This window comes from Mandrillus leucophaeus, unplaced genomic scaffold (assembly GCF_000951045.1).
Source record: "Mandrillus leucophaeus isolate KB7577 unplaced genomic scaffold, Mleu.le_1.0 Scaffold88, whole genome shotgun sequence".
Taxonomy (NCBI): Eukaryota; Metazoa; Chordata; class Mammalia; order Primates; family Cercopithecidae; genus Mandrillus; species Mandrillus leucophaeus.
This window is the reverse complement of record NW_012109585.1, coordinates 215,538-242,414: the sequence shown is the minus strand read 5'-3', so window position 1 is coordinate 242,414 and position 26,877 is coordinate 215,538. Positions and strand designations below refer to the sequence as shown.

General features: G+C 43.4%; 1 protein-coding gene across 1 annotated transcript in view; it reads left to right on the top strand.

Moving 5' to 3' along the window:
- Positions 1 to 26,877, top strand: part of SPOCK1 (sparc/osteonectin, cwcv and kazal-like domains proteoglycan (testican) 1) — a gene marked incomplete at its 5' end in the record, with an annotated part of 536,813 nt that overhangs the window by 350,046 nt on the left and 159,890 nt on the right. Inside the window, one exon of the mRNA XM_011969295.1 lies at positions 26,165 to 26,279. Coding sequence (XP_011824685.1) covers positions 26,165 to 26,279 — 115 coding nt within the window. The remainder of the gene's footprint in view (positions 1 to 26,164; positions 26,280 to 26,877) is intronic.

Below are 26,877 nucleotides of genomic sequence, written 5' to 3'. Positions count from 1 at the left end.
AATCACCCAACAAATCTTAATATTAACACAATATTAAGTAGTAAACATTCAGGCTTTGCAGTCAGACAGACTGGGGTTTGAATCACACTTCCAGAGTCCAAGCTTCTTTCTCTATGCTACCTGTTCCTCAACACTAGTTCTACGTTATTCATTAAAAAAAAAAAAAAAAAAAAGACTCTGATGCATTCTTTAGTAAGCCAATTGCATTTTTAAACTCAGAATTTCTGCTTGATTCTTTTAAATTATTTCAATCTCTTTGTTAAATTTATCAAATAGAATTCTGAATTCCTTCTCTGCTTTATTCTGAATTTGAGTTTCCTTAACATTTTGAATTATCTGTCTGAAAGGTCACATATTTCTGTTTCTCCAGGATCGGTCCCTGGTGACTTATTTAGTTCATTTGGTAAGGTCATGTTTTCCTGGATCATCGTGATAACTGTAGATGTCCATTTGTGTCTGGGCATTGAAGAATTAGGTATTTATTACAGTCTTTGCAGTCTGGGCTTGTTTGTGCCCATCCTTCTTGGGAAGGCTTTTCAGGTATTTGCAAAGACTTGGGTGTTGTGATAAACTGTATTTCCTTTAGGGGGACACCTCAAGCTCAATCATGCTGTGGTTCTTGTAGACTGATAGAGGTACCACCTTGATGGTCTTGGACAAGATCTAGAATTCTCTGGATTAGCAGGTGGAGACTCTTGTTCTCTTCCCTTACTTTCTCCCAAACAAACAGAGTTTCTCTTTCTGTTCTGAGCCATGTGGAGGTGGGGGTGGAGTGACACAAGCATCCTTGTGGCCACCACCCCTAGGACCGCACTGGGTCGGATGTGAAGCCAGCACAGTACTGGTTCTTGCCCAAGGCTTACTATAACCACTTCCTGGCTATGGCTTATGTTTGCTCAAAGTCCTGGGCCTCCACAATCAGCAGATAGCAAAGTCAGCCAGGTCTGTGTCTTTCCCTTCAGGGTGGCGAGTTTCCCCAGGCCCTGGACAGGTCCAGGGGTACCATCTGGGAGCCAGGGACTAAAGTCAAAAACCTTAGAAGTTTACCTAGTGTTTTATTTTACTGCATCTGAGTTGGCGGTCAGACCACAAGGCACGGCCCTTCTCACTCTTCCCTCCCTTTTCCAAAGGTAGAACAGCCTCTCCCCATTGCCACCACCATCACAGGCTCACAGGGAGTACTGCCAGGCTACCGTTGATGTTCCCTTAAGGCCCAGGGGCTCTGTAGTCAGTTTGTGGTAAAGGCTGCCATGCCTGGGACTCATCCTTCAGGGCAGTGGGCTCCCCTTTGGCCCAGAGTAGGTCCAGAAATGCTGTCCAAGAGCCACGACCTGGAAGCAGGGATTCCAAGAGCCCACTTGGCACTCTCTCCCACTGTGGCCAAGCTGGTACCTAAGGTACAAGAGAAAGTCCCCTGAATCTCTCACTGTAACCACCTCAGCTGGGATTGTACTGGGTCTCTCCTGAAGCCTGCACATCCTAGAATCTCACCTAAGGCCCACAGTGAGCTACCTGGATATCACTGCTGGTGATTCAGGACCCAAGGGCTCTATATTCAGCAGGTGATGGATCTTTCCAGGACTGGGTCCTTCCCTTCAAGACAGTGGGTTTCCTTCTGGCCCAGGATGCATCTATGTCTAGAAGTGTCGTCTGAGAGCTGCAGCCTGGAATGGAAGCCTTCCGACTGACTGGTGCCCTATCCTGCTGTGGCTGAGCTTGATGAGATTCTTGATAGGGATAAGAAAAAAAAAAAAAGACAAATTTAATCTGGTGGAGAAGTAATGACTAGATCAAATATTCTCATAGAAAAATGGGTTATTTTGAATGTTCTTGGTCCCATTAACAAAATTTAATCTAGTGGTGAGAATTTATGTGGCAGCAAGTGATCTGTCTTGCCTGGTGGTGCTCAAAAGTGCAAATGAACTCTTCATATAATCTCTCTGCTTTCAGAGTTTAACAGCATATAAGCATTTACATTTCAAACAAGGTGGTCCTTACTCCAGTGTGTGAAATATATGGTCTGCTAACAATTTAAATTTTCTGAGAAGCTACTTTAAACAGAAAGAAATATGAGCAATATATACAATTAAGATAGGTGTTTGTGTGATGTGAGATCTTATAGAGAAACTGTAGCTGTGCCTTGGTAAAGGAACAGGGAAATTGAGGGTCACATGTTGTCCTGGAGTAGCTGCCATACTGACTGATGGATCTTAGCTCCAAAAACTTAGGAAATCTTCGTGCCATCTAGCCTGGTCACTAAGAGAATAGGCCTTGAAGGCTGACAGACCTGAGGGTGAGTTCCTCTAACTTGGACTAATTATTTTATGTCATCAAACCCAAGTTTTTGCATCTATAAACTGGGATAATGATATCTACTTCAAAAGATTGTTAGTGAGATGGTAAGATAGCATCCTGCACATACATTTATGTCCAGGAAGTGTTGGCTGATGTTATTACTCTTCTTTCGTTGCCTAGTAGTGAACTAGTTAGTGACCTGTGGAATTTTTAGAGCCTGAAGTAAAATGTCACATCATCCTAAAATAGCTTGTATAAAGGTACTTAGGGAATTTGCCCACTGAGGTCTTTGAGCCCTAGAGGGTACCAGATGTATCTTAGACTTCTGTTTATCTTTGCTACCTTTCCCTGGCAGCCATGCTGCCTCTCTTGCATATATCACTAGAAAGTAAGTCCTGTGGCTGCATGGGCTTTTTCTTCCCCATTTACTGCTATATTTCCAGCACTGAAACCAGTGCTTGGTATATAGTAGGTGCTAAATACATATTTGTTGTTGAATACTTTTACTGGCTTCTCACTTTCCATCTCTCTTAATTAATTTAAAGGCCAGTGGTAGTTTTTGGAGCAATGTTTCCTCTTCACTTTTCATTAAGATCAGCATGATATAGTAGGCAGAACACTGGGCTGGGGTATGAGGCCAGAGTTCCAGTTTCAGCTCTGCAGCTGACTTGCTTAAGAACCTTGGAAAAGTCAGCCTTCCCTTTCTGCTCCTCCATTCCCAAATAGCATCACAAGGAAATGGTTTATATTATTTCTGAAAGACCCTTCCAGTGCTGATGTGGAGTAAGTAGGCTCTCAGGAGATTCTTTAGGGACATGTCTCAGTTTCCTGTCCTCTTTTTTTATGTCTCCAATAACTGCCAGGTTCACTTATTTCCTTCTTGTCTCCCATACAGAAATCACTGTAGCTCCATAGAAGTTTTTAAACAATAGCTTCTCCCAGCACATCTTGTATATCGAAGCTAGGATTTGTCAACCTCGGAACTATAGACATTTGGGCCACATAATTCTTTGTCGTAGGGGAGGAGGCTGTCTTGTACATTGTAGAATGTTTAGCACCATCCTGGCCTCAACCCACTAAATGCCAGTAGCATCGCCCGCACCTCTGCACACAGTTGTGACAAGCAAAAACGTTTTTAGATGTTACTAAATGTCTACTGAGGCAGGGAGAGGGAAAAATCATCCCTGATTTAGGCACACATTCTTTCATACTCTTATTTCAGAAAGCGTTATAAGGCGAGGTGCAGTGGCTCCCACCTGTAATCCCAGCACTTTGGGAGGCCAAGGTGGGAGGATCACCTGAGGTCAGGAGTTCAAGACTGGCCTAGCCAACATGGTGAAACCTTGCCTCTACTAAAAATACAAAAAATTAGCTCAGTATGGTGGTGCATGCCTGTAGTCCCAGCTAGTTGGGAGAATGAGGCAGGAGAATTGCTTGAATTCTGGAGGTGGAGGTTGCAGCAAGCCGAGATCCCAGCATTGCACTCCAGCCTGGGCAACAGAGCCAAGACTCCACCTCAAGAAGAAAGAGAAAGAAAGAAAAAAAAGAAAGAAAGAAAAAAAAGGAAGGAAGGAAGGAAGGAAGGAAAGAAGGAAGGAAGGAAGGAAAGGATTATAAGAAGAAGGAAGGTTTCGTCGGGAGACTAGAACAAATGGGAATGGTACATTGATAAGGGGCATCTTTTTCCCCTAGGGAGGGAGGAAAAGAAAGAAAGAAAAACAACTTTCTTACCAGCTTGGTAAGTAAAGTAAAGATATAAAGCTAGCCCAGATATTTTGTTGGGGACCTGAATTCACACTGAGATAATTCTATGTATAATATATCACCAAAGATGAGAATAGGGAGTGACAACTTTTAGATCTTACCCAGAATATGACAGCTATTGTGTCTTATTCTTACATAATGGAAATTGGATAGCTGTGGCATTGAATACTTGATGAAAAAGATAAGTTTTAAAAATCTTCCATCTTGCTCACATCTTAGATGCAGGCAAATCCTGGATTTTTGAATACAAAAACAGTTTGGAGATGGCAACATTTTCAGTGTAGCCAGAATGTTATCAAGCATGAGTTTATTATAAACTTGTTAATAACATTTCGTCAGCAAAAGTATGGTACTGGCTGCTCTGAGTGAGGTAAAAATGTTTATATAAGATAGGAGCTCACAATTTGTTACAAGAAAGACAAAAACCAAGGAAGCATAACTCAAAATATAAATCATAAAAATTGTGTAGATGAAAGCAATGATGATTTTATAGCGTAAGCAATTACTGCCATTGGAGCCCAAAGAAACCCAAGTGTGGGGTCATGTTGGCAACCCAGGTAGTCAGCCTTACTTGGAGAGAGAGTTTAGAGGCTCCTGGGTAACATGGGATGCCCTGAGTATAGTTTGTGTAAAGCATTAGGTTTATTTTTTTTTAGTCTACTTCTTTTTTTAAAAAAAATTATTATTATTTCAATAGCTTTTGGGATACATGAAGTTTTTGGCTGAATCAATGAATGAATGGATAGATTATATAGTAATATGGTAATAAAACAATTCAAGGATGCCCACTCTTATGATTTCTCTTCAACGTAGTACTGGAAGTCCTAGCCAGTGCAGTCAGACAACAGAAAGAAATAAAGGGCAGCCAAATACAGAGGAAGTCAAACTGTCACTGTTTGCCGATTATGTGGTTGTATACCTAGAAAACCCTAAAGACTCATCCACAAAGCTCCTTGAACTGGTAAATGAATTCAACAAAGTTTCCAGATACAAGGTTAATGTACACAAATCAGTATCTCTTCTATACACCAACAGCAACCAAGTGGAGAATCAAATCAAGAACTCAACCCCTTTTACAATAACTACAAAACAAAAACAAACAAAAAAAACCTTAGGAATATATCTAACCAAGGAGTCAAAAGACCTCCACAAGGAAAACTACCAAACTCTGCTGAAAGAAATTATAGATGACACAAACAAATGGAAACATATCCCATGCTCATGCTCATGAACGGGTAGAATAAATATTGTGAAAATAACCATACTGCCAAAAGCAATCCACAAATTCAATGAAATCTCCATCAAGACACCATCATCATTCTTCACAGAACTAGAAAAAAAAATTCTGAAATTCATATGGAATCCAAATAGAGTCCGCATAGCCAAAGCAAGACTGAGCAAAAAGAGCACATCTGGAGGCATCACGCTACCTGGTTTCAAACTATGCTATAAGGCCATCATCACCAAAACAGCATAGTAGTGGTATAAAAATAGGCACATAGACCAATGGAACAGAATAGAGAACCCAGAAATAAACCCAAATACTTACAGCCAATTGATCTTCGACAAAGCAGACAAAATCATGAAGTGGAGAAAGGACACCCTTTTCCATAAATGGTGCTGGAGTAATTGGCTACCCACATGTAGGAGAATGAAACTGGATCCTCATCTCTCACCTTATAAAAAATCAACTCAAGATCAATTAAGGATTTAAACCTAATACCTGAAACTATAAAAATTCTAGAAGATAATGTTGGAAAAACCCTTCTAGATATTGGCTTAGGCAAGGATTTCATGACCAAGAACCCAAAAGCAAATGCAACAAAAGCAAAGATAAATAGCTGGGACCTAATTAAACTAAGGAGTTTTGCGTGGCAAAAGGAACAATCAGCAGAGTAAACAGAACCCACCAAGTGGGAGAAAATCTTCAGAATCTGTACATCTGACAAAGGACTAATATCCACAATCTGCAGTGAACTCAAACAAATCAGTAAGAAAAAACAATCCCATGAAAAAGTGGGCTAAGGATATGAATAGACAGTTCTCAAAAGAAGATATACAAATGGCCAACAAACATATGAAAAAATGTTCAACATCACTAATGACCAGGGAAATGCAAATCAAAATCACAATGAGATACCACCTCACTCCTGCAAGAATTGCCATAATCAAAAACAAAAAACAAAAAACAAACAAACAAACAAAAAACCAGTAGATGTTGCTGTGGATGCAGTGAACAGGGAACACTTCTACACTGCTGGCGGGAATGTAAACTAGTACAGCCACTATGGAAAACAGTGTAGAGTTTCCTTAAAGAGCTAAAAATGTAACTACCATTTGATCCAGCAATCCCACTACTGAGTATCTACCCAGAGGAAAAGAAGTCATTATTCGAAAAAGATACTTGCACATGCATGTTTATAGTGGCACAATTCACAAAGGCAAAATCGTGAAACCAATCCAAATGTCCATCAATCAATGAATGGATATATATATATATATCTCTCTCACAGTTTCTTTATATATATATATAATGGAATACTATGCAGCCACAAAAGGGAAGGAATTAACAGCATTTACAGTGACCTGGATGAGACTGGAGACTGTTATTATAAGTGAAGTAACTCAGGAATGGAAAACCAAATATTGTATGTCCTCACTGATATATGGGAGCTAAGCTATGAGGACACAAAGGCGTAAGAATGATACAATGGACTTTGGGGACTTGGGAAGAGTGGGAAGGGGGTGAGGGATAAAAGACTACAAATATGGTGCAGTATACACTGCTCGGGTGAAGGGTGCACCAAAATCTCACAAATCACCACTAAAGAACTTACTCATGTTACCATACACCACCAGTCCCCCAGTAACTTATGGAAAAAAAAGACTTATTTACCTCCTTATGTTCACCAAGGCAAAGAAAACATGCCAGATTTCCAATAAAAATATAGACATGGGTTGGCAAAAAAATTAAAGTAAAAATAGAAATAAATGGCTTCAAGGGACTCAAGACCTCAGCGGAGGAAGTAATTGCAGATGTGGTAGAAAGAGAACTAGAATTAAAAGTGGACAGTTCATAATTGCAAAGATATGGAACCAACCTAAGCACGCATTGACCAATGAGTAGGCAAAGAAAATGTGGTATATATACACCACAGAATACTACTCAGCCATTAAAAAAAAAATTGTGCCTTTTGCAGCAACTTTGTTGAAGCAAAGTGAAGTAACTTGGGAACAGAAAACCAAATACTGCGTGTTCTAACTCATAAGTGGGAGCTAAGCTATGGGTATGCAAAGGCATAGAGTGATATGTTGGACTTTGGAGACTCAGAAGTGGGAGGCTGGCATTGGGGCTGGCTGGTGGGGGTGAAGGATAAAAAAAAACTACATATTGGGTACAGTGTATGCTACTCAGGTGATGGGTGTACTAAAATCTCAGAAAGCATTGGATTTTTTGATGATCCTAATTAGCTTTTCTTGGAGATTTGTGAGACAACATATACTTGACATTGTCAACTCTAAGGTATTTATTCTATGGCCTAGAATATTTAAAGTAGAAGTGATCCCATTTTAAGAAATCTGTATTTTCTTGCCTTATGTAACTCCTTCTGATGTTGATATTCTTTGAAGTATTTTTCTACTTCCAAATTACCCATTCTCTAGGAATATTGTATCTCCATCAAAGAAAGGAAGGGCAAGAAAGACTATGGGTGGGCTCTTTGCTTCCTGAGATAAGCCTTCCCTCCCTGGGCCATAGTTGATTTGGTCAAGGGGAGCATCTGATTCCTGCTGGACCAGTCAGGTATACCTGATCATTTAGACTGAGAATTTAGATTTGGGAATAAGAGCATGTCAGTCTCTTCCTGTTATTGGAGCTGGGAGCCATGGGCAGCCATATTTCCCCTGTGGATCCTGGAGAAGCCACATGAGAAGTTGGCAATTTGCCATCTCTTTAGGAGATCCCTTCCTTTGCAGACCAGGTCATTCACCTCATCCCTGTGAAATGGATGAGATTTGCTCAGAGGCCTTCTCACACCCCCAACCTGTCCTTTCTCCATGGTCCCTCCCTTGTCATGGTGCCCCCTGAGACTCCTTCCCTTCTGTGGCACAGTCACTGCCCCCTTTCCAGATGTACTTTGTGGAGTGTTCTGTGTACATTTCATGACACCCATTCCAGTGATATACATAGTATTTTTCATCTCCAGGGAGCAGCTTTCTGTGGGCTGTGGTGTTGAGGAGAATCAACTCACCCCAATCACTCAGAGCCTTCACAGTAGTAAGGTTCAGTGTGCTAACTTGCCCAGATGTTGGCTGCATTTCAACTGACGTGTTCCATGTCCCAAAACTGGTTTCTAACCAGAGACCGTTTTGAAGTTCTCTGCAGAGTATGAGCCTATATTGCCAAGGAGTTCTTTGAACGTTAGCAACAGAATGTGACTCAACTGTCACAGGAAGGGTATCCAAAGCTCCCAGAGGCTGCCAAAGCCTGGAAATCCCCAGCTTGGAAATGTGAAAGGACTAAGGGGAGGCCAAAGGGCTAGGCAACAGGAACCCCAGTCTAATCATTGCCAGTGTCCCCTCTGCCCTGGGGCTCCTCCTTCACATTGCAGAGTCTCTGGACAGTCATTGGGATGGAATCACCAGGATGGGGAGAGGCAGGATCAGCTGGCCACATCTGTCTTTTTAGTGGGGAGTGGGCATTTGGGACCCCACATCACAAAAATGCCCATAAAGTTTTGTGTGCAAGTTTTTTTTCTCTGTGTGTGTGTGGTTTCTTTTTTTTGAGACGGAATCTCCTTCTTGCTGCCCAGGCTGGAGTGCAGTGACACAATCTCTGCTCACTGCAACCTCCGGCCTCAACCTCACTGATTCTCCGGCCTCAACCTCCCAAGTAACTGGGATTACAGGCAAGCACCACCACACCTGGCTAATTTTTTGGTATTTTTAGTAGAGACGGGGTTCACCACGTTAGCCAGGCTGGTTTCGATCTCCTGACCTCAGGTGATCCACCTGCCTCGGCCTCCTGAAGTGCTGGGATTACAGGTGTGAGCCACTGCACCTGGCCCCATATGCAAGTTTTAAACCATCTAAAAACTGTTACCAGACCCAGCACTTTGGGAGGCCGAGATGGGCGGATCAAAAGGTCAGGAGATCGAGACCATCCTGGCTAACACAGTGAAACCCCGTCTCTACTTAAAAAAAAAATACAAAAAACTAGCCGGGCGACGTGGTGGGTGCCTGTAGTCCCAGCTACTCGGGAGGCTGAGGCAGGAGAATGGCCTAAACCCGGGAGGCGGAGCTTGCAGTGAGCTGAGATCTGGCCACTGCACTCCAGCCTGGGCGACAGAGCCAGACTCCGTCTCAAAAAAAAAAAAAAAAAAAAAAACTGTTACCAGAATCCTAGTGACCAACCTTTCATCCATAGGAGTTTCTGTTCATTCATATCATTTCAGAGATTAGTGCCTGGGGAATAGGATTGGAACCAAGTGATTAACAAAACACTCTATGGAGAGAGAAATCATGTAGAAGGCTTCCTCACTTGCCAGCTTTTGGATACATGGTGGTAAAGACCCAGCCCGGCAAAAGCACCGGGAGGAGGAGGTCCCTTTCTTGCTCTGAGAGTCACCTCTGGAATCCAACAGCATTTAGACAGCACACTTGAGACTGAAAGAAAAAAGCAGAGTCCAGCCTAGTAGGAGGGGAAAATTCTCCAGGACAGAGGATTGCTAAATTAATTACTCAGATGCAAAAAAATTCAAAGGAAGAATAATTAGACAGCCTATTAAGCTAAAAAAGAAGTTATCATGTTGTTTGCCACACAATGAAGTACCAAGGACTGGGAACTGCTTTTAAACTACAGAAAACTAATCCTCCTGGAGCATTCCCATCCAAATTGTCTTGGGAGTCTTTGGAATTTGAGCAGTGTGGTTGTTTATTTTATGAAGAAAAGATGTGTTCTTATGGAGCTCTAGGTAGTGCAAACACCAGTGCCAGTGGGACCAAGCGGCAATTCATGTAAAAGTGCAGGAGGGAGGAAGGGACCTGGGCAGCGGAGTGTAAAGGGGGAGAAAGAAATGATAACAGGAAAGAGGCAGCCATGGGGGAGTGCAAGCCCAAGTGTGGCCAGATCTTTCTATTAAAAATAACCCCAAACTTTATGATAGATTTTTGTGTGATATTCCTTAATTTCTTACTGCTAGCCACTTATTTTAAAAGCACTATATGGGCTGGTCACCACATATCTGGGGGCTTATTGGTGCAGGAGGGCTCTGGATCCATTTGTGTTTGAATTCTTCCTTGTCCCTTCTAGCTCCAGGTGCTTGAGCAAATTCTGGGTCTTCTCTCAACAAGTTTCTGTGTTACCTTGGCTATAGAATGAGGATGAAGGGAACACCTGGCTCATGGTTTTACTGTACAGATTCCTTGAGGTCATATACACCAGGCACCTACCAGATACCTTTCACAGGCCTGCAATTACCTGAGCACAGGAATAGGCCCTCCCTTTTCAACAGGTATATTCATCACCCCAAATGATGTAGTAGTAGGTGCTCAGTGAAGGTCAGTGCTTCACACACACATGAATTATTGGATATCAAACTACTTCAGAGTAAACTCTATTCTCCTATTAATTTCCCTTTTGAGGTCAAAAGGTGATGGGTTGCTATGGCAATGTGTTCTCATGAGGAATTATGCCCCAGGATATGAATATGCAAACTCTGCTGAGATAGAGAAGGATGGTTTGAGGAGTCTTTGGAATTTAAGCATTGTGGTTGTTTATTTTATTCATGACCCTTGGAAGCCAGAACAGCAGAGGCCAGCTTCACAGGGCAGACCACGTTCACATGTCACCTCATTTTTGCAGCAATACTTGGTGCAAAAGTAATTTATATTGCTACAGGCCCTTCTCACTCTCAGAGTGCAGAGGCACTTACCCTGCTCCCCCAGGACCCGAGGAGCCAGGAATGCACCTCAGAGGCCCCTCACATTGTGGTGCTACCCTATCTGGTGACGTTATGTGGTTTTGACTTACTCCATCCCTTAATGCTACTGCCTGAAACAGGAGTGAACGTAGTCTGAAAAGTTGTCAACTTGCCATTTAGAAATCGGTGGAAATCAGTGGCCTGCTTCATCAGTTGAAAATTCTAGATGTTGACTTGGCTTCCAATGAGAGAAACTTTTCAGGAGGGAGCAAGGCCGCCCAGCGGGTCTGCCCTCTAACAGGGCTTTGAACAGGCATCAAGGGCCTCTTGCCCTTGTTGATTGGACAGGGCCCACAAAGAGACCAGACGGAGCCTTTGTTTGCCAGAGAAAGGAACACACTAGGGAGATTTGTTGCCCATTTAAAAAACGATTGGGCATGAAATGGATACTGTTTGAATTACACAGACACACATCTTCTCATTAGCTTTTTCAGGATCACAAAAAAGCCTGATGGCTGGTTTAGTCCCAGCCAGTGGGAAGTGGTGCCAAAAATCTCTGTTACACATTTGCATGGGGAAGGAGTATTTGGAGAAAGGGTATCCCCGTATTTCATCTCCTTTCTGCTATTGATGGAGTGCCACGTATCAGTTTCCAGCGTGACCTCACTGAGTGGAGGGTGTTAAACTATCCTTTCACCTTTCCCCACATTGGCTAACTGGACAACAGTGGAGGGAGGTGATCAGTCTTCTGATTGGGGGAGTTGTGAGAGTGGAGTGCAGGCCCATTAAGATGGGGACTCACCAGCAGGGGACAGGGGACTGCTGTGGATAGCATGGCCATTCTGGCACCAGGGGCAGCTCACAGGAGGTCTCCTGGGAAATAGAGATTAGAGGCAACACAATTTCAGGACTGTAATTTGGCTTAAAGATGACCTGCTGGAGAAACCTGGAGAGGAAAAGGGGCCCAGTTTGGGCTGCTGCACCTGAAAGGAATGCTTAAAAGGGATCATGTGGGAAAGAGTTGAAACTAAGGCTTACTGAGGACTTGCAGAGATCAATGTTAAGCAATTTGACACATTGTCTCACCCAGTCCTCCTGACCACCATATCAGGGAAATGTTACCACACCTTTTTTTTTTTTTTTTTTTTTTTTTTTTTTTTTTTTGAGACGGAGTCTCGCTCTGTCACCCAGGCTGGAGTGCAGTGGCCGGATCTCAGACCACTCCTCTTTAAAGCTCAGAGAAACTATGTAACTTGTCCAACCTCACACAGCACACAGCATGCAAGGAGCTAAGCTTAGATTTGGAACTGGCTATGTCTGAAGCCCACAGTTCATTCTCCTTTGGCCCTTCCACATAATTTCTATCATACATGTTGGTGATTTGCTTCTAGGAGTAAAGACCATGACTAGGAAGTTGGCGATCTGGGTTCTCTGCAGATTGTTCACCTTTAGCTTTGGCACTCTAAGCAATGGTCACTCAAGAACCCAGTGTTGAAGCAGCCCCTTGGGTCTGTGAGGGCATTATGATGATTATAAAGCTGAGTACAGATCTGGAGCAAGGCCAGTCCACTGTTGCTGATGAACCTCAGTTACACTTCAACATGTTCATCAGATATCTGGAGACTCATTGCACCAACGATGCACACGCTGATGTGAGAACCCATCATTCTAAAGATACCTCCTGGTCCTGGTTCAATAGTGTGTCCTTGGAAAAGTCATGAGATCTATTGCTACCTGTTTCTTTATCCAACACTCCAAGGCCATTTCCCATCCTGGGGCCCTTGCAGTCCCTATCCTGGGATTGCACTGTTCCTCAGCAGATCTTCAAAACACTGGCTCCCTCTTGTCAGATCATGGCTTAAATGTCACCTCCTCAGAGGTATTCCCTGACCACTTAATCCAGAGTGACCATCTAGGAGCTCTCTATTGTATCACTCTTAAAATGTGCTGCTTAGGTCTTATCATTATCTCATGTTTTCTCCTTACCTCTCTTCCCTGTCTATTTCTTCTTTCCTCTCCCTGCGTTCTTTCTTTTCTTTTTTTGTTTTTGAGACAGAGTCTTGCTCTGTCACCCAGGCTGGAGTGCAGTGGCATGATCATGGCTCACTGCAGCCTTGACTTCCTGGGCTCAAGGGATCCTCCCACCTCTGCCTCCTGAGTAGTTGAGACTACAGGCGTGTGCCACCATGCCTGGCTAATTTTTTTCAAAAAATTTTGTAGAGACAGGGTTTTGCTATGTTGCCCAGGCTGGTCTTGAACTCCTGGACTCAAGCAATCCTCCCTCTTTAGTCTCACAAGGTGCTGGGATTATAGGCATGAGCCACAGTGTCTGGCCTCTTTCTCCTCCCCTCGTTTCTTTCTTATCACCTCTCTACTAGGTCATAAGTTCCTTAAGAGCTAGGACTTTGTCTGTCTTAAGCATCTCTGAATTCTCAATGATTATAATAGTACTTGACAAATAAAATGAGTTTCATAAATGTTTGTTGAATTGACAAATTGAAGCCTTCCCTACATTAAAAATGAGTGTTTTTATTCTCTGAAACAAAAAAACAATAAAAGAAAAATGAGTGTATTGGTCTGGAAATACTCCAGGGATTCTCACAGCTCTGAATTTTTGTGACCTGGAAATCTTAAGTTATTAGATCCATCCAGAGATGCCCCTTGCACAGAGTTTTTCAGCATTAACTGAACATGTCCTTTACAGCAGACACATATCAGGGGACTTGGGATTCAGAAATAGTGAGCAAAACTTGGCCCCTGGCCTCACAGAGCAGGCTAGAGTAGTGGTTAAGACCAAGGACCTGGGCTCAGCAATAGTTATTGAACTCCCATGATATTCCAGACACTGTGTTAGGTGAGAGGCGGCATGTGGCAGTGAAGAGGATAGACACTGTCTTTAGTCTCTTGGAACTTCAACTGGATTTACTAGACTTACAGTTCAACCCCAGATTGGCCACTTACTAGTTGAATTATCTCTGGCAAATTCTAATTCTTTCTTTTGGCCTCCCAGGGTGGTGTAAGAATGGAATGGTATTTTGTATTGGACAGTGCAGTCAAGACTCAAGAGACACGAAAGCACCTCAAATGTTTGAAGGTTTGTGGGTTGTCCATATAAATTAAGGCAGGGTAAATATTGGATGATAAGGAGAATATTGGCAGGAAATGGGAACTATATTCTGGAACGGAAGTTTCAAGCCAGACTGTAGAAGACAGTCATGAGGCTCCTTTAAAAGAAAAAATTAGAATCCTTAACTTTAACAAAAACTAGAATGTCAACAACCCCTCTGGTGGAAAGAATTTTGCAGCCATTATAGTAGCCAAAGATGATTTTCTTTCTGCTCTGTCTTACCTGTTAGGTGATCAGTATTTATTGCTATAGAACAAAAAAAGAAAGATTTTGCCCTTTGTGTTTGTTTTATGCTTGTCTTAGGAAACCCCATAGGTCCTTTTCCATTATTTATTGTTGCAACTATCTTCCATGTGCAGTTAAGCCCTGTTTTATGTTTTATATTAGCATGATAGCCCTTATCTTAGCCAATGTAAGGGAAGTGATTAGCTATTGAGTGGCGCATTGGTGGACAGAGAGGTGGTAAAGAGCTGGTTGCGAGCAAGGCAGGAACTGAGAATTGTTTAGCTTATTTAGATGCATTGATGAAGTATTTTAGCCGTGACTGAATAGCACAGGACACACACACAAAAACAGAGAAACAACAAGAATACGTAAGACTTAAGTTATATGGCACTTGCCAATTCCGATAGTGGGGGATGCAACCATTTTTCTCTCAGCTTGAGGTGGTTTCTAATAGTAGATGCCCCAAGAAACCTCAGCTCCAGTCAACACTAATTTTGTCATGATTGCTTCAATGTTATCAGTTGAGGAATGAAATTTAACAACCTTGGGAAGCACCCTAAGGAAGCAGAAATGAACCTGCTCTAATTGGAGAAAGAAAGGGCTTGGAAATGAATAGTCTTCAAATATCCATTTACACAGCCAAGTGTTTCTGAAAAATTAACAGTGAGAGGGATGAAAGTAGTAACAGCTTTAATTTTAATATATCTGGGGAACTGCAAATGCTTTGTAGCTCATTTAAATACCTCACCCAGTGCTTGGCATTTACAAGGCTCTCAAACAAGCTTTGAACTTTATAGGGTCAGTTCTCTGAAAACCTCTAGGACCTTTCACCTGTGGGATTGAGATTCCAGGGAGGAGATGGTATGGAAATCTGTTTCAGGGGGCATGGGATACATTTTCAATTAGTCAGATTTAATAGGAGCTGCTTTCTGGTCCTGCGAGAATAAAGAATTTGCTTATGAGAGTTCTTTGTGTGTACTTTTACTGGTATTGATTTTCTATCTCACATAACAGTACCCTGGAGAGCTTACCACTTCATTCTAGGACCCTTTAAACTTGTTCAATACTTTCAACACTGCTCAAACTTTCCTACCAAAGAGCTCCTAAGGACAAGTAAGAGCAAATACCTATTTTGAGGTTCAGGGGGCAGAATCCACTGTGAGACGTACGTTCTTGAAGTCTCTTCTATACAAGTGTATATACATTTTCCTTTCTATTCCATAGTAGATCGGTGATTGCCTTAACATAAATAAGTTCTAGCCAGGCTCAGTGGCTCAAGCCTCTAATTCCCGCACTTCGGGAGACTGACATTGGTGGACTGCTTGAGGCCAGGAGTTTGAGACCAGCCTAGACAACATAGCCAGATCCTGCCTCTACAGCAACAACAACAACAAAATTACAAAATACATAATATAAGTTTTAGATTACCTACTACCATCTAGTAAAATAGATGCTGCAGGGAGATTCAATATAGATTTGCATTCTCCTTGGCATATCATATAGTCTGAGAAGCAAGGATTAGGTTGGATTATGGGAACACAAGAGAAAGAAGAAGTGACCAGGCTGTGCTAGATGCATATGGTGTAGGGCTACCTGTTTCCCTTCCTTTAGTTGATTTTTAGACTTGTTGAGAGATGACCTCACCAGAGTGCTCCACTGAAGCTCTGTTCCATAGGCTGCTATACTGCAGAAGTGACCTCTTCATCTGAGGCTCTGAGAGGGTAGGCTTTCCCTACAGACTTTCCTGTTCTGGTTTCAATTAACACCTGTCACGGCCAGGCTCTGTAGGAGAGGGCAGAAGACATTCACGGGCTGAGGATCAGAGAGCACCAACCTTATACACCACACTTGCCTTGCTGAGCCCTGCCTGCCCATTTGTCCACAACATACCCCTTGCCACCAACTTCCCCGGACTCCTGTCTGCTTGGATCAACAATATTTGCCAGATTCTGTTTCCCTAACCAAGCTCTTCTTTTTTTCTAGCCTCTTACCAACAGTGCTGGAATGTAGGCCCTTAGGATACTTTAAAAATTAAACTCTGTGACTCTTTAATAGTGACATTTCAAAGCCCAAAGAGCATCTCTTAAAACAAAAAGAGCATGAGCATAGGTTTGTGTACAAGGCTCTGTTGTGTGAACCTAGTGCCCAGAACTTAGGAGACGAAGAAGATTTTCATCCTATATTCCCAGCCCTTACTATCTGTGGGTAGAGACAAGGCAGAGGGCTCTACTAGAGAGGCATGAGCTACCTGGTTGTTGTAGGGTGGTTCATCAGTGGTGTGGATGTGGTTAGTCAGCAGAAGTTTTCGCGACAAAGTGGACACCATGCTTGATGTTGAAAAGCTTTAATGTTTCTTCTTACAGAGTTTACCATTTTGAGATTAGAAAGACTGAACAGAATTATGGCTCCAGGATCTTGTGTTTCTGAAGTGTCCAGGGTCCCTTGCCCTTAGTGGACATCCATTTTCTGTATTTTAGGAGCAAGGTAAAAAGGGGTGGTAAGAGCCATGAAGATAATAAATGAGTATGAACTGTGCGCCAGGCCCTGTGCTAGACAACCTTCATGTGTTATCCCATCAGATCCTCACAACATTTCAGTAACATGGATCTGTTTGCCTGCAACTGAATCCTAAAGAGTTAAGTAACCCATCAAGGTATCTCACAGGCAAGAAGTGGGACAGCTGCCTCTCTCCTCTCAAACTTCCATCTCTCCCAGCCAAATGCTTGGGTTCTTATCTTCTAGGTACACTAAAAATTTGGCAGAAATTCTTGGAGTTGCTGAGTTTCCCAATCCTTACATAATCAACAACCATGGCTACTGAATAATGTCAGAATAATCAGAACCAAAAGAGTTAATTCTCTGGATGTCTTTGGCCTGGGGAAAGCTCCATGTTTTTATAGAAATTTTAATTGCATTAAAGTGACGCATAGGTACAAAAGATAGACTTTATGAGCCACAGTGATCTTTTAAGTATACTTTTTTCCAGGAAATATTTGATTTTTACTATGCTTTTTATGCCCTCTTATTCTCTTAGGTTATAGAATTGGTTCTTTTATATTTTGAGTAAATCTCTCTCGTTTGTTCATAAATGTCTTATGAATAATTTATGTCAATTATAATGAAATAGAACCCAAGTACCTTTACTATTATAGCATTTTAATAAATTATGGCCATTGTGATGGATGAGAAGGTAAAGACTTCTCTGTGGATGATATCTTTTTCTCTACTTATAGGCAAGGCCATTCTCAGCTCCTGTTGCCCACACTGCCCTGTCCCATGCTGCACCAGGCTTCATGCATCTCCCCATTAGCAGTGTGGAACATACGCACACTTCACAGAAACCTCTCACAGAAGGAACCACAGTTAGTTCACCTGGTCCTGTTGTTTCTTAAGTCAGAGGGAGTTAAGTTCACAGGACAGCAGCATTGCCTTTAAAAGCAGCTTGCACTTTTGTATTCATTATAAAAGTAATACAAGTTTATTAAGATAACCAACAATTTGGCTTTGATTTCTGATAGCTCAATCTTTTTTCACAGGAAGGCTTTTTTTATGAGGTCTTCTGGGTAACATGAATCTTGGGGAAGGTGGACAGAGGGGTGTGGTACATTGCTAATTGACACTTTAATCATTGCCTTTATCCCCATCACAAGTTATTTTCATTAGTGGTTTAGTGACTTCAAGTATCAGCCTTGGTGTGAGACTCACCAAGATTAAAATCCAGGCTCACTGACTGTGTGACCACAAACAGGCTTAACATTTCTCTGTCAGTTACCAGTTGGTAAATTAAGAATGATCTGATTTCTGTATCCATTTCTTTATTGTTGAATTAGGATAATAGTACATTATTCTATAGTTGGTGGTTGTCATTGTCTCCATGTCAGCCCCCTAATTAGGTGACAGAGTATGTAATATTCTCCCTCCCTTTCCTTTCTATTTTATCCCCCCTCTCCTTCTACTTCCTCTCTGCACTCCCACCCCACTTTCAAAGGGAAATCAATTTCTTGATGGAAATGCTGAGTGAGGGTCCTTGTCAGAGCAGCTGGGGAGCAGGGAAAATGTGAGATGACAGCTTTGAGAAGGGAGGCTTGGCTGCCCAGGCTAATAAAATTTTGTGGTCGTTGGTTTTATGACTCACATTTCCACAGCTGCTCTGGCAGACCCCTCTTAACGCCTTCTTTTCTAATGATCAGGACGTGTAAATTACCATGTTGGACTTATCAGTGGTTGCTCATAATGTCTTGCTTTGCGTGTGAGCAGAGGGGCCAAGCTCTTCCCAGCCACTCTCAGTAGTGGGTAGTCCTTAACTCCTTCATCTCAGAGACAAATGCCAAGATCTCCCAGGGCTGGGCACCTGCTCTGAACCCTGGCCACGGTCATGGCTTGTCATTGTCTCTTTGCTGCAGACAGAATTTGAGATAGAGGGCAATCAGGAGAAACTGAGGGCCCTGGTCTGGGAGTGGGGCGGAGGCTGTGGCTGTGGCTGTGGCTATGGGGAGAGGAAGGGTAGGGAAGGGAAAGGCACTTCCTTTGGAAGAAGACAGGTCTGGTTCTGAGTACTGGCTTTGCCGTCAAGGCTTTATGGTGCTGGGAAGTTACTTTACCGTTTCAAACTGGTTTTCTCATCTTCAACTTGCCTTTTCACTTAATTTATCATAAATATCTACCTATGTTACCAAATATGGATCTACTAGTTTCTGTAAAATAGCTGCATGATGTTTAAAATATGTATTATGTAATTAACTAAACCATTTCCCTACAGTTGGCGTTCTGGATTGAATGTTTTTGTCCCCCTCAAATTCCCATGTTGAAGCTCCAATTCCTAGGGTGTCTGTATCTGGAGAGGGGGCCTCTAAGAAAGTAATTAAGGTTAAAAGAGGTCCAAAGGGTGGAGCTCTGAGCTGATAGGATAAGTGTCCTTATAAGAAGAGACACAGAGAGAGCTGACTCTCTCTCTCTCCAAGTGCTTGCATCGAGGAAAAGCCATGTAAGCATGTAGCAAAAAGCTGGCTGTCTACAAGCCAGGAAGAGAGCCCTCCTAGAACCTCACCTTACCGGCACCCTGATCTCAGACTTCCAGTCACCAGCACTGTGGGAAAATAAATTTCTGTTGTTTAAGCCCCCAGTCTGTGGTACTTTTGTTATGGCTGCCCGAGCAGACTAACACAGATGGACATTCAAATGTTTATAATTTCCCCTTATTATAGATTATTAAGATGAACACTTTTGTGTAATATGTTCACCTGCTGGATCATAGGATGTTTCTTTTTTCCCTTTTTGCTTGTTATAATTTTTATATGTACCAAAATGGTGAGAGGATACCATAAACTTCTATACACCCATCTACCTGTTTAACAAATGTTATCATTTAAGGGCACAAGCAAAAAATTGGCCCCCCAAAAAGGCTGTTATCAGTTTATAACCCACTCCCCGACCACACACACACACACACACACACACATACACACACACACAAATAATGTAACAGAGAAGATGCTTTTAGCTTTGACACAGAAAGAAGTCCCCAGACCTTCAGTTTAAAGGGGAAAGAAAAGGTCTCTTCCCAGGAGGGCTATCTTTGGTCAGACTCATCTTTTTATCCTCTGCCTATTTGTCTCTGTCTGTCCCGTGTCGCTCCCCACAGATTCCCCAATCCTTAAATGCAGGAGTCCGATCTTGGTGTCACTCTGCTCTCTGCCCTATCCAGGCACATGACCAATAGGCCCTTTATTTGTCCTGGGAGAACTTGGCCAGCCCCTTGAATACGAAAGGAAAGAATGGTGAGGAGGCTTTCCAAGCTGCCATTCTTCCCTGGTTGCAGCAAAGACTGTATGGGCAGAATCTTCTGTTTTATATTCTGAGAGACTCTGTCGTCAGCTGGTGAACAAGCCTCTCTGGAGACGCGGGAGGCAAGATGCATGCACGGGTTACCATGGGGACAGACAAGCTGCCATAAATGTTCCTGCTCTTAGCTTGACGAGGTTTTCACAGTTTGGAGTAATTTCTTTGTCAGTCGTCCATTAAGTCACTCCTAATGAATCACTGGGAGTGTCTGCTCTTCACATGAACCTTGGGTTAGCATGACTCAGGCAGAGAGCAGTCTTAAAAGCAACAGCGAGACAACAGGCCATCTTTAACTGGTGGACTTTTTGCAAATCGAGGGGCCTCTGACCTGAGGAAGATTCTGGAAGTCACCAGAGTGGGCCAGGAGTTCATGCTGCTGTTTTAGATTAATCGTTTGCATACTGGTCTCAGCTGGTAGGCTTGTGCCTCCCAGAATCCTGTGTGGCTTGATGTTCCTGGGGAGAGGGAGGAAGGAGGTTCCTGGCAGGAGAAAAGGGGTTCTAAGAGGATCACTGGGCCCTCCAGCCCTGACATCCTCTGTCATTTGGAGGACAAGAATATATGTAGTGTGTCTGTTCTTACTAAGTGCCACTTTCTACATAAAATACATATTTAGGGTTCCCTCTTCCTGCCCCTCTCCCCCGACTTTAGTCTGGTCATAGGTTCTTGCATGCTGGGTTGAAGGCATGGTGGAACTCAAAGGCCCTGGCTCCCCAGCATGGTCCCTGTGGCTCCAAGGCCCTTCAGGACCAGGCTCAGCCGCCTCTCCAGCCTTTTTACTCACTGGCCTGCTCCAACCTCTGCCAGCCCGATGAAACACTTGGATTCCTTAAGCCTGCCACAAACTTTCTTATCCCTGGAAAGACAGCTTCCTGTTATCTGGAGTCTTCTTCCTCATCCTATTATCTGGTTTGAACCTACTTTTCCATAGATGTCAGTCTGTTCAGGAATTCTCACATGACCCCCTGAAAGGCTGAATTAGGTACCTCACCTGTCCCCCATAGAACTCTCCTCTCAACAGTGCTCAACAGTGAACCCCTGGAGAGCTGGAAGGACATCTTTTTGCTCACCTCTTTGTATTCACCTTTAGCCTGCAGAAAGATGCTTCACACTGAATGATACTCTGTAAATGTTAATTGAATAAACACAAATGTGTGTGATTTCCCCCAGGTGAGGAACCCTTTGGGCCAACCCACAAAATGGAACCTTCTTCTCATCTCAGCATCTCTGAGATGGTATCAAGCTCTACTGTGCTAGGTGTCATGACCCTTTGCCAATTAGCCTACAGGATGTGCTCAAGGAGAGCGCAGAGGCTTGATTCAGGATTTTAAAATCAATGTAGCTAATTAAAAAAATAACTTGTTGAACTGAAAAACAAGTTCAGAAACAATTAAGATAATTAAAATATCACCACCTTAATTGAGACCAAGTAGTGAGCTTAAAAATAAAGTTAATTAAAAAAAAAAAGTTACATGAAACTAGTAATTAACTGGCTTTTGAATTCAGTACTTTACAGCTTAACAAATCTCTTTAAATCATTCTTGGTTTGTTCCTTGAGAAAAGTTTCTGTAAAAAGTCATTCTGGAAAAAATAATTGGATATGTGCTGGGTGCCAGTTGACTCTTGAATACTTCTGCATATAGGTGGGAAAGATAAAATTAACCTTTGGTGGGCACCTGCTCTGTGCTAGGGACGCTGTCCTGATTGGGTCCACAGGAGTCCTGCAGGTTTCGTGATAGAAGAGGTAGAGAGGACACAGGGCTTTGTCATCCTCTGAGGATGTCTGCATCCCGTCACTCCTCCTATGCAGAGAGAGATTGAAACTTAGAGCAAGGTCCCCAAGAAATCAGTAGCACCATGACAAGGAAACTTTGAACCCTGCTCAGGGCTGTCACGCTCAGCTGTCTCTTCTACCTTCTCACCTGCAGTTTCCCCTACTTATTAAAAGGCCTCTCAAATGCCACTTATTATTCGGATCTCTTATCCTTCTCTTTACAAAGTGCAGCCGCAGTCCTTTCCAGTACTGGTGCTGGGTGCCTTTCAGGAGCATCCGTCACCCTGAGCGTTGAGGCTGCTAGGAAAAACGTATTTGGGAGGCCTGCGTTTAAATGGAAATGACACACTCCTCATCCCCTTTCAATCCCAGTGTTGCTGTTTTTCAAAAACAAAATGCGGCGAGGTGATGAAACAAACACTGACAGCTTGATTTGTTACTGTTTTGTTGCTCTGTGAAGTTCATTTACTCTAAATAATTTGCATACAGGTTTGAAGTATTCAGACCCTAGTAATTGATTTTTAGCAGACTTGATTTCTGTATGCAAATTGTTAAGTATGTGTAGGGAGTTTAATAACGAACAGTTTTTATTTATTAGTATTTTGGGTTGGAGGTTTTTGGTTTTTAAAGAAATGTTAGCTTCCAGAAGTGGAGGGTGGTCTACAGGAGTTAGCCCAAGGCAGGGTGACAGATGGCAAGACTATAGGAACAAAATTGACCAGACCATGGTTCCTTTGACTCAGTTGGGGGATGGCTGCATTCACAGGCAGTAGGCTGAGGGCTCAAGTGTCCAGAGCTGGGCACCCCACCCTCTGGGGGAAGATCAGAGCTGGTGACCTCATCCTGTGGGGTGTACTGAGAGGGAATCATGGACCATCCTCTGCAGCACCAGCTCACCTGGCTGCCCCCTCCTTTTACCCAGTAAGTCTCATTCTGCCCCAAAAGCCTCTCAAGAATATGGTGCACTTGGGCCCTTGGTGTGAAGTAAGCCCCCCAATCAGCTTTTTAAAGAAGATAGTAGGAGATTCTCATGCTTCGAGCATACACTGGTGAAGAATTTGGGTTCTGGAGTCACAGCCCAGGTTTGTTCTGCATCTCTCATTAGCAATTTATTTTTAAGACCTGCACATTAATAGCAGCTACCTCCTTTGATAGCTATGAAAATTAAATGTGGTAATCCAATCAGAGGGCTTAGTTCACTGCCTGTATGTCAAAAGCACTCGGTGAGTGTTAACTATGGTTCTTTGTTACTATGAAAACTCATTATTTACTCTGGGAACAAAAGACAAACACAAACAACTTAATAAACACATATGAGGTGCTTAGCATGTTCCAGGTCTGTTCTAAGTACTTACAGATATTAACTCATTAAATGTTCATGACAACCACCATGCAATAGCAGGTGCTGTTTTTATCCCCATTTTCACAGAAGAGGAAAGTGAGGTATAGCAAGGTTAACAAGCAGCAGAGGCAGGGTTCAGTCACAGAAGCTACGCCGCCCTGGAGTCTGTGCTGTTCCCGGCTCTGCTCAGCTGATTCATGATCCTTGTGATTGCACTGTCGGTTGAGACCACCCGGGGGGCAGTGTGGCATGTTAACAAAGTTGGCTGCAGAGGCAAAAATAAGCTCAAATTCTGCCACAAAACTTGTCATGTAGTACTGCAGATTTTGACACCCATTACCCTAGGCCAGCCTGTTTTTCTCCATCTCTGACATCCACTCAAGTGAAAATCTCAAGTTCTCTGCTGCAGCACTTGGCATGTATTGGGGGAAATACCTCATCTGGTAACTGTGACTGAGGCTGCCAGTGGTCTAGTCCCCAAGTTTCTTGAGATCTATAAAGTCTTCATCCTGTGGTGTGTGGAAGTGTGAGAATGGGCAATGAAGGACTGACATGTCCTGCTAAGCTGTTCAAGCCCCAGAAACGCCATTGGGTGTTGTGTGTTCAGGACCCTTGAGAAATTTTCATCATTACTGATCATCTGGTAATCATTCTTAATTGTTGACTCAATTTTGGATGATTCTTGGAGAACGAGTCAAAGTTGGCTGAGCTGTAGTCCCAGGTTTGGCGTGGGGTGCACTGAGACCACACCAGCCTCCTGGCTTCTCATGCAGACATCCCCAGGAACCAAAAGAGTTCCACTTAGGACCAGGAAGCTCTTGCTGCAAGTTTCTGGAAGGCCCAGCCTTGGAAGACTCTGAAGGTAGACACAGGGCCCTGCCACCTGCCTCGCAGAGGTTGCCTTCAGCTTAAGAGCTCTGAGTGAATGAACACTTTGTCCCTGGGGCTCAAATCAGCCTCTTTTATCTCACAGCCTGTTTCTCTCTGCTAAGATCCAAGTATCAGAGCCACATCCCTTGGGGAGTAGACTCTACCAGGTGACTCCCCTAGGACTGGGCCTTGGGTCTTGTTACTTTCCAGATGGGCCTGAGAATGCAGCCTGGCTTCTGTTTACAGCTGCTGAAGCTGCAGCAGTGGAGGGAGCCAGCTAAGCTGTTCAAGTAGCAGAAATACCTTTGGATGTTGTGTGTTCAGGACTCTTGAGAAATTCTCAGCAGGCATCTGAAGAAAGTAGCGTGCAGATTCTGGGCCTGGGCAGGAAGAGAGGAACGGTGACGTCCTCTACATGCTGAGGAGTCAGGATGGCTAAGAGTCCATGATTGAGGGCTCTGTGACATTTCTTTGTTTGTTTTGGTTTGGTTTTTTGACCATGTCATTTCTTGTAGAAGTTTTGCTGTACCTGCTCAGGATACCAATTTGTTTAACCAAATGTTTGCATGGGGAGGACATGGGGAGACATCACCTTCCCTGACTGTGGAGAGCAGTTATGAAAGATTTACTACTTAATAGGCTTTAGGCCCCAGAGCTGGAAGATGGCACAATTGCTTTTGTTTTGTAGAGAATTCCCCGAGGCCTCTTCTGTGCCAATGATGAGCATGTGCACCTCAGCATGCAGAGTGCTGATTAGCCAAGGGCCTGCTGCTCAGCCTATTCCAGGAAATGTTGCAATATATGAACTGCTGTCTTTGGAGACCCTTTCTGGAGTTACTTGTTTGAATCAGCTCCCCCCACCCCCTCCCGTCTCATTACTGCCTCCCCACAAACCACACTTAATAGTCAGATTGAGTATCTTATGATTGCCCGAACATGCCTCCCTGCACTCGCTGTGCCGGTTCACTCTGCCTGGATTGCTTTTTCTATCTTTGCTTTTCAAAATCCTGCCCATCCTTCAAGATCCAATTCACATATTAATGCTTCACCAATCCTTGCCCTAGAAATTGATCTCCATTTTTCTCTTGAGCTCTGTTATCATTTTATATGCCCGTCATGGTCCTTATCTAATTCTGCCTTGCACAATAAATATTTATGTGTAAGCTTTCCCCTCCCTGGTACATTGTAACTTTGCACAGCACAAACTGTCTCATACATCGTGAAGTTCGTCAAAAACTTAAAATAGGTTGTTTATGCACATAGTTAGTGTTTATTGAATGGAAGCAAAAAACTCTGTCCTCAAGGACTTTTTATAGGAAATGAGTAAACTTAGGCATGAATGAAGTCATAAAAAGCAACACCAGATTCATAACCAAAGAGGTAAAAGTAGCTCTTGTTTCTTGGATCACATAAGATTTGAAAGGATTTTTTAAAAGTAATTCCTGCCTGAGCTGAAGATGCTGAAACACCCAAAGCACAAAGGAATTGCTCCCCTGATGTTGAGGAAGAATGTGTGATATACACAGAATTTCCCCAGGCTTGGGCTTTCATTCTGTTCCCCTCCAGCCTCAGAGAACAGCACCGAGGGCAAACACATGGTTGGTTTATTTTCTACCTGTTTATTTAAGTAGAAATGGAAATTAAGGCCGGGTGCAGTGGCTCAGGTCTGTACTTCCAGCACTTTGGGAGGTCGAGGCAGGTGGATCACCTGAAGTCAGGAGTTTGAGACCAGCCTGGCCAACATGGTGAAACTCCATCTCTATTAAAAATACAAAAATTAGCCGGGTGTGGTGGTGAGCGCCTGTAGTCCCAGCTACTTTGGGAGGCTGAGGCAGGGAAATCGCTTGAACCCGGGAAGGGGAGGTTGCAGTGAGCTGAGATCGCACCACTGTCCACCAGCCTGGGCGACACAGCAAGACTCCATCTCAACCAAAAAAAAAAAAAGAAAGAAAAATTAAATGTCCCTGGAGGTCCTAACCCCGCCCTCCTTCTTGTTTTTGATTCAGCCCTGGACCCATCCAAGGACCCCTGCCTGAAGGTGAAATGCAGCCCTCACAAAGTGTGTGTGACCCAGGACTACCAGACCGCCCTGTGTGTCAGTCGTAAGCACCTGCTCCCCAGGTAAGGCAGGAAGGCTGGGGGCTGGGGGCTGGGAGGCATTCTGCAGCTGGCAGATCTAAGGGTTTCCAGTCTTTGATGTGGGGATATGGGGAGGGGAGAGCATAGTATTAGGGTCGCCATTTGTATGGTGTTTGGTGCCTGTACTCCGACTATGATAGGAATCTCAGTTCTCAAACACAGGTTTACAAAGAATGTCCATCTTTATTTCCTTTAAATCTGCTTCATTTTGACTCTGAGTCTGGATCTGCACAGATGAGGAGAAAATTCCTTCTTGGTCATTATTGGGACCTTTCTCCTCCCAGAGTGATGCCACGACCCAGGAAACTTACAACTAAGAAAACAGGGGCCAAGTGTTTAGTCTCCTGGTTGCACTGACAGCCTCTCTGTGATGATTCTTCGAGGTCCCTTGAGGCTCAAGAACTCTCTGCTTCCATGTCTCCATCGGATGTAGCATCTTTGCCAGCCTTGGTTTTTGGATCCTGCTTTCTCAGGACCACCACACCACCATTCCTTCTGGGAACATGCTATTTCCTCAGGGTACAGCCCCGATATCCTCTTTTCCCCAGCCCAGAGGGAAGTGTCCCCCGTCTTCTTCAGG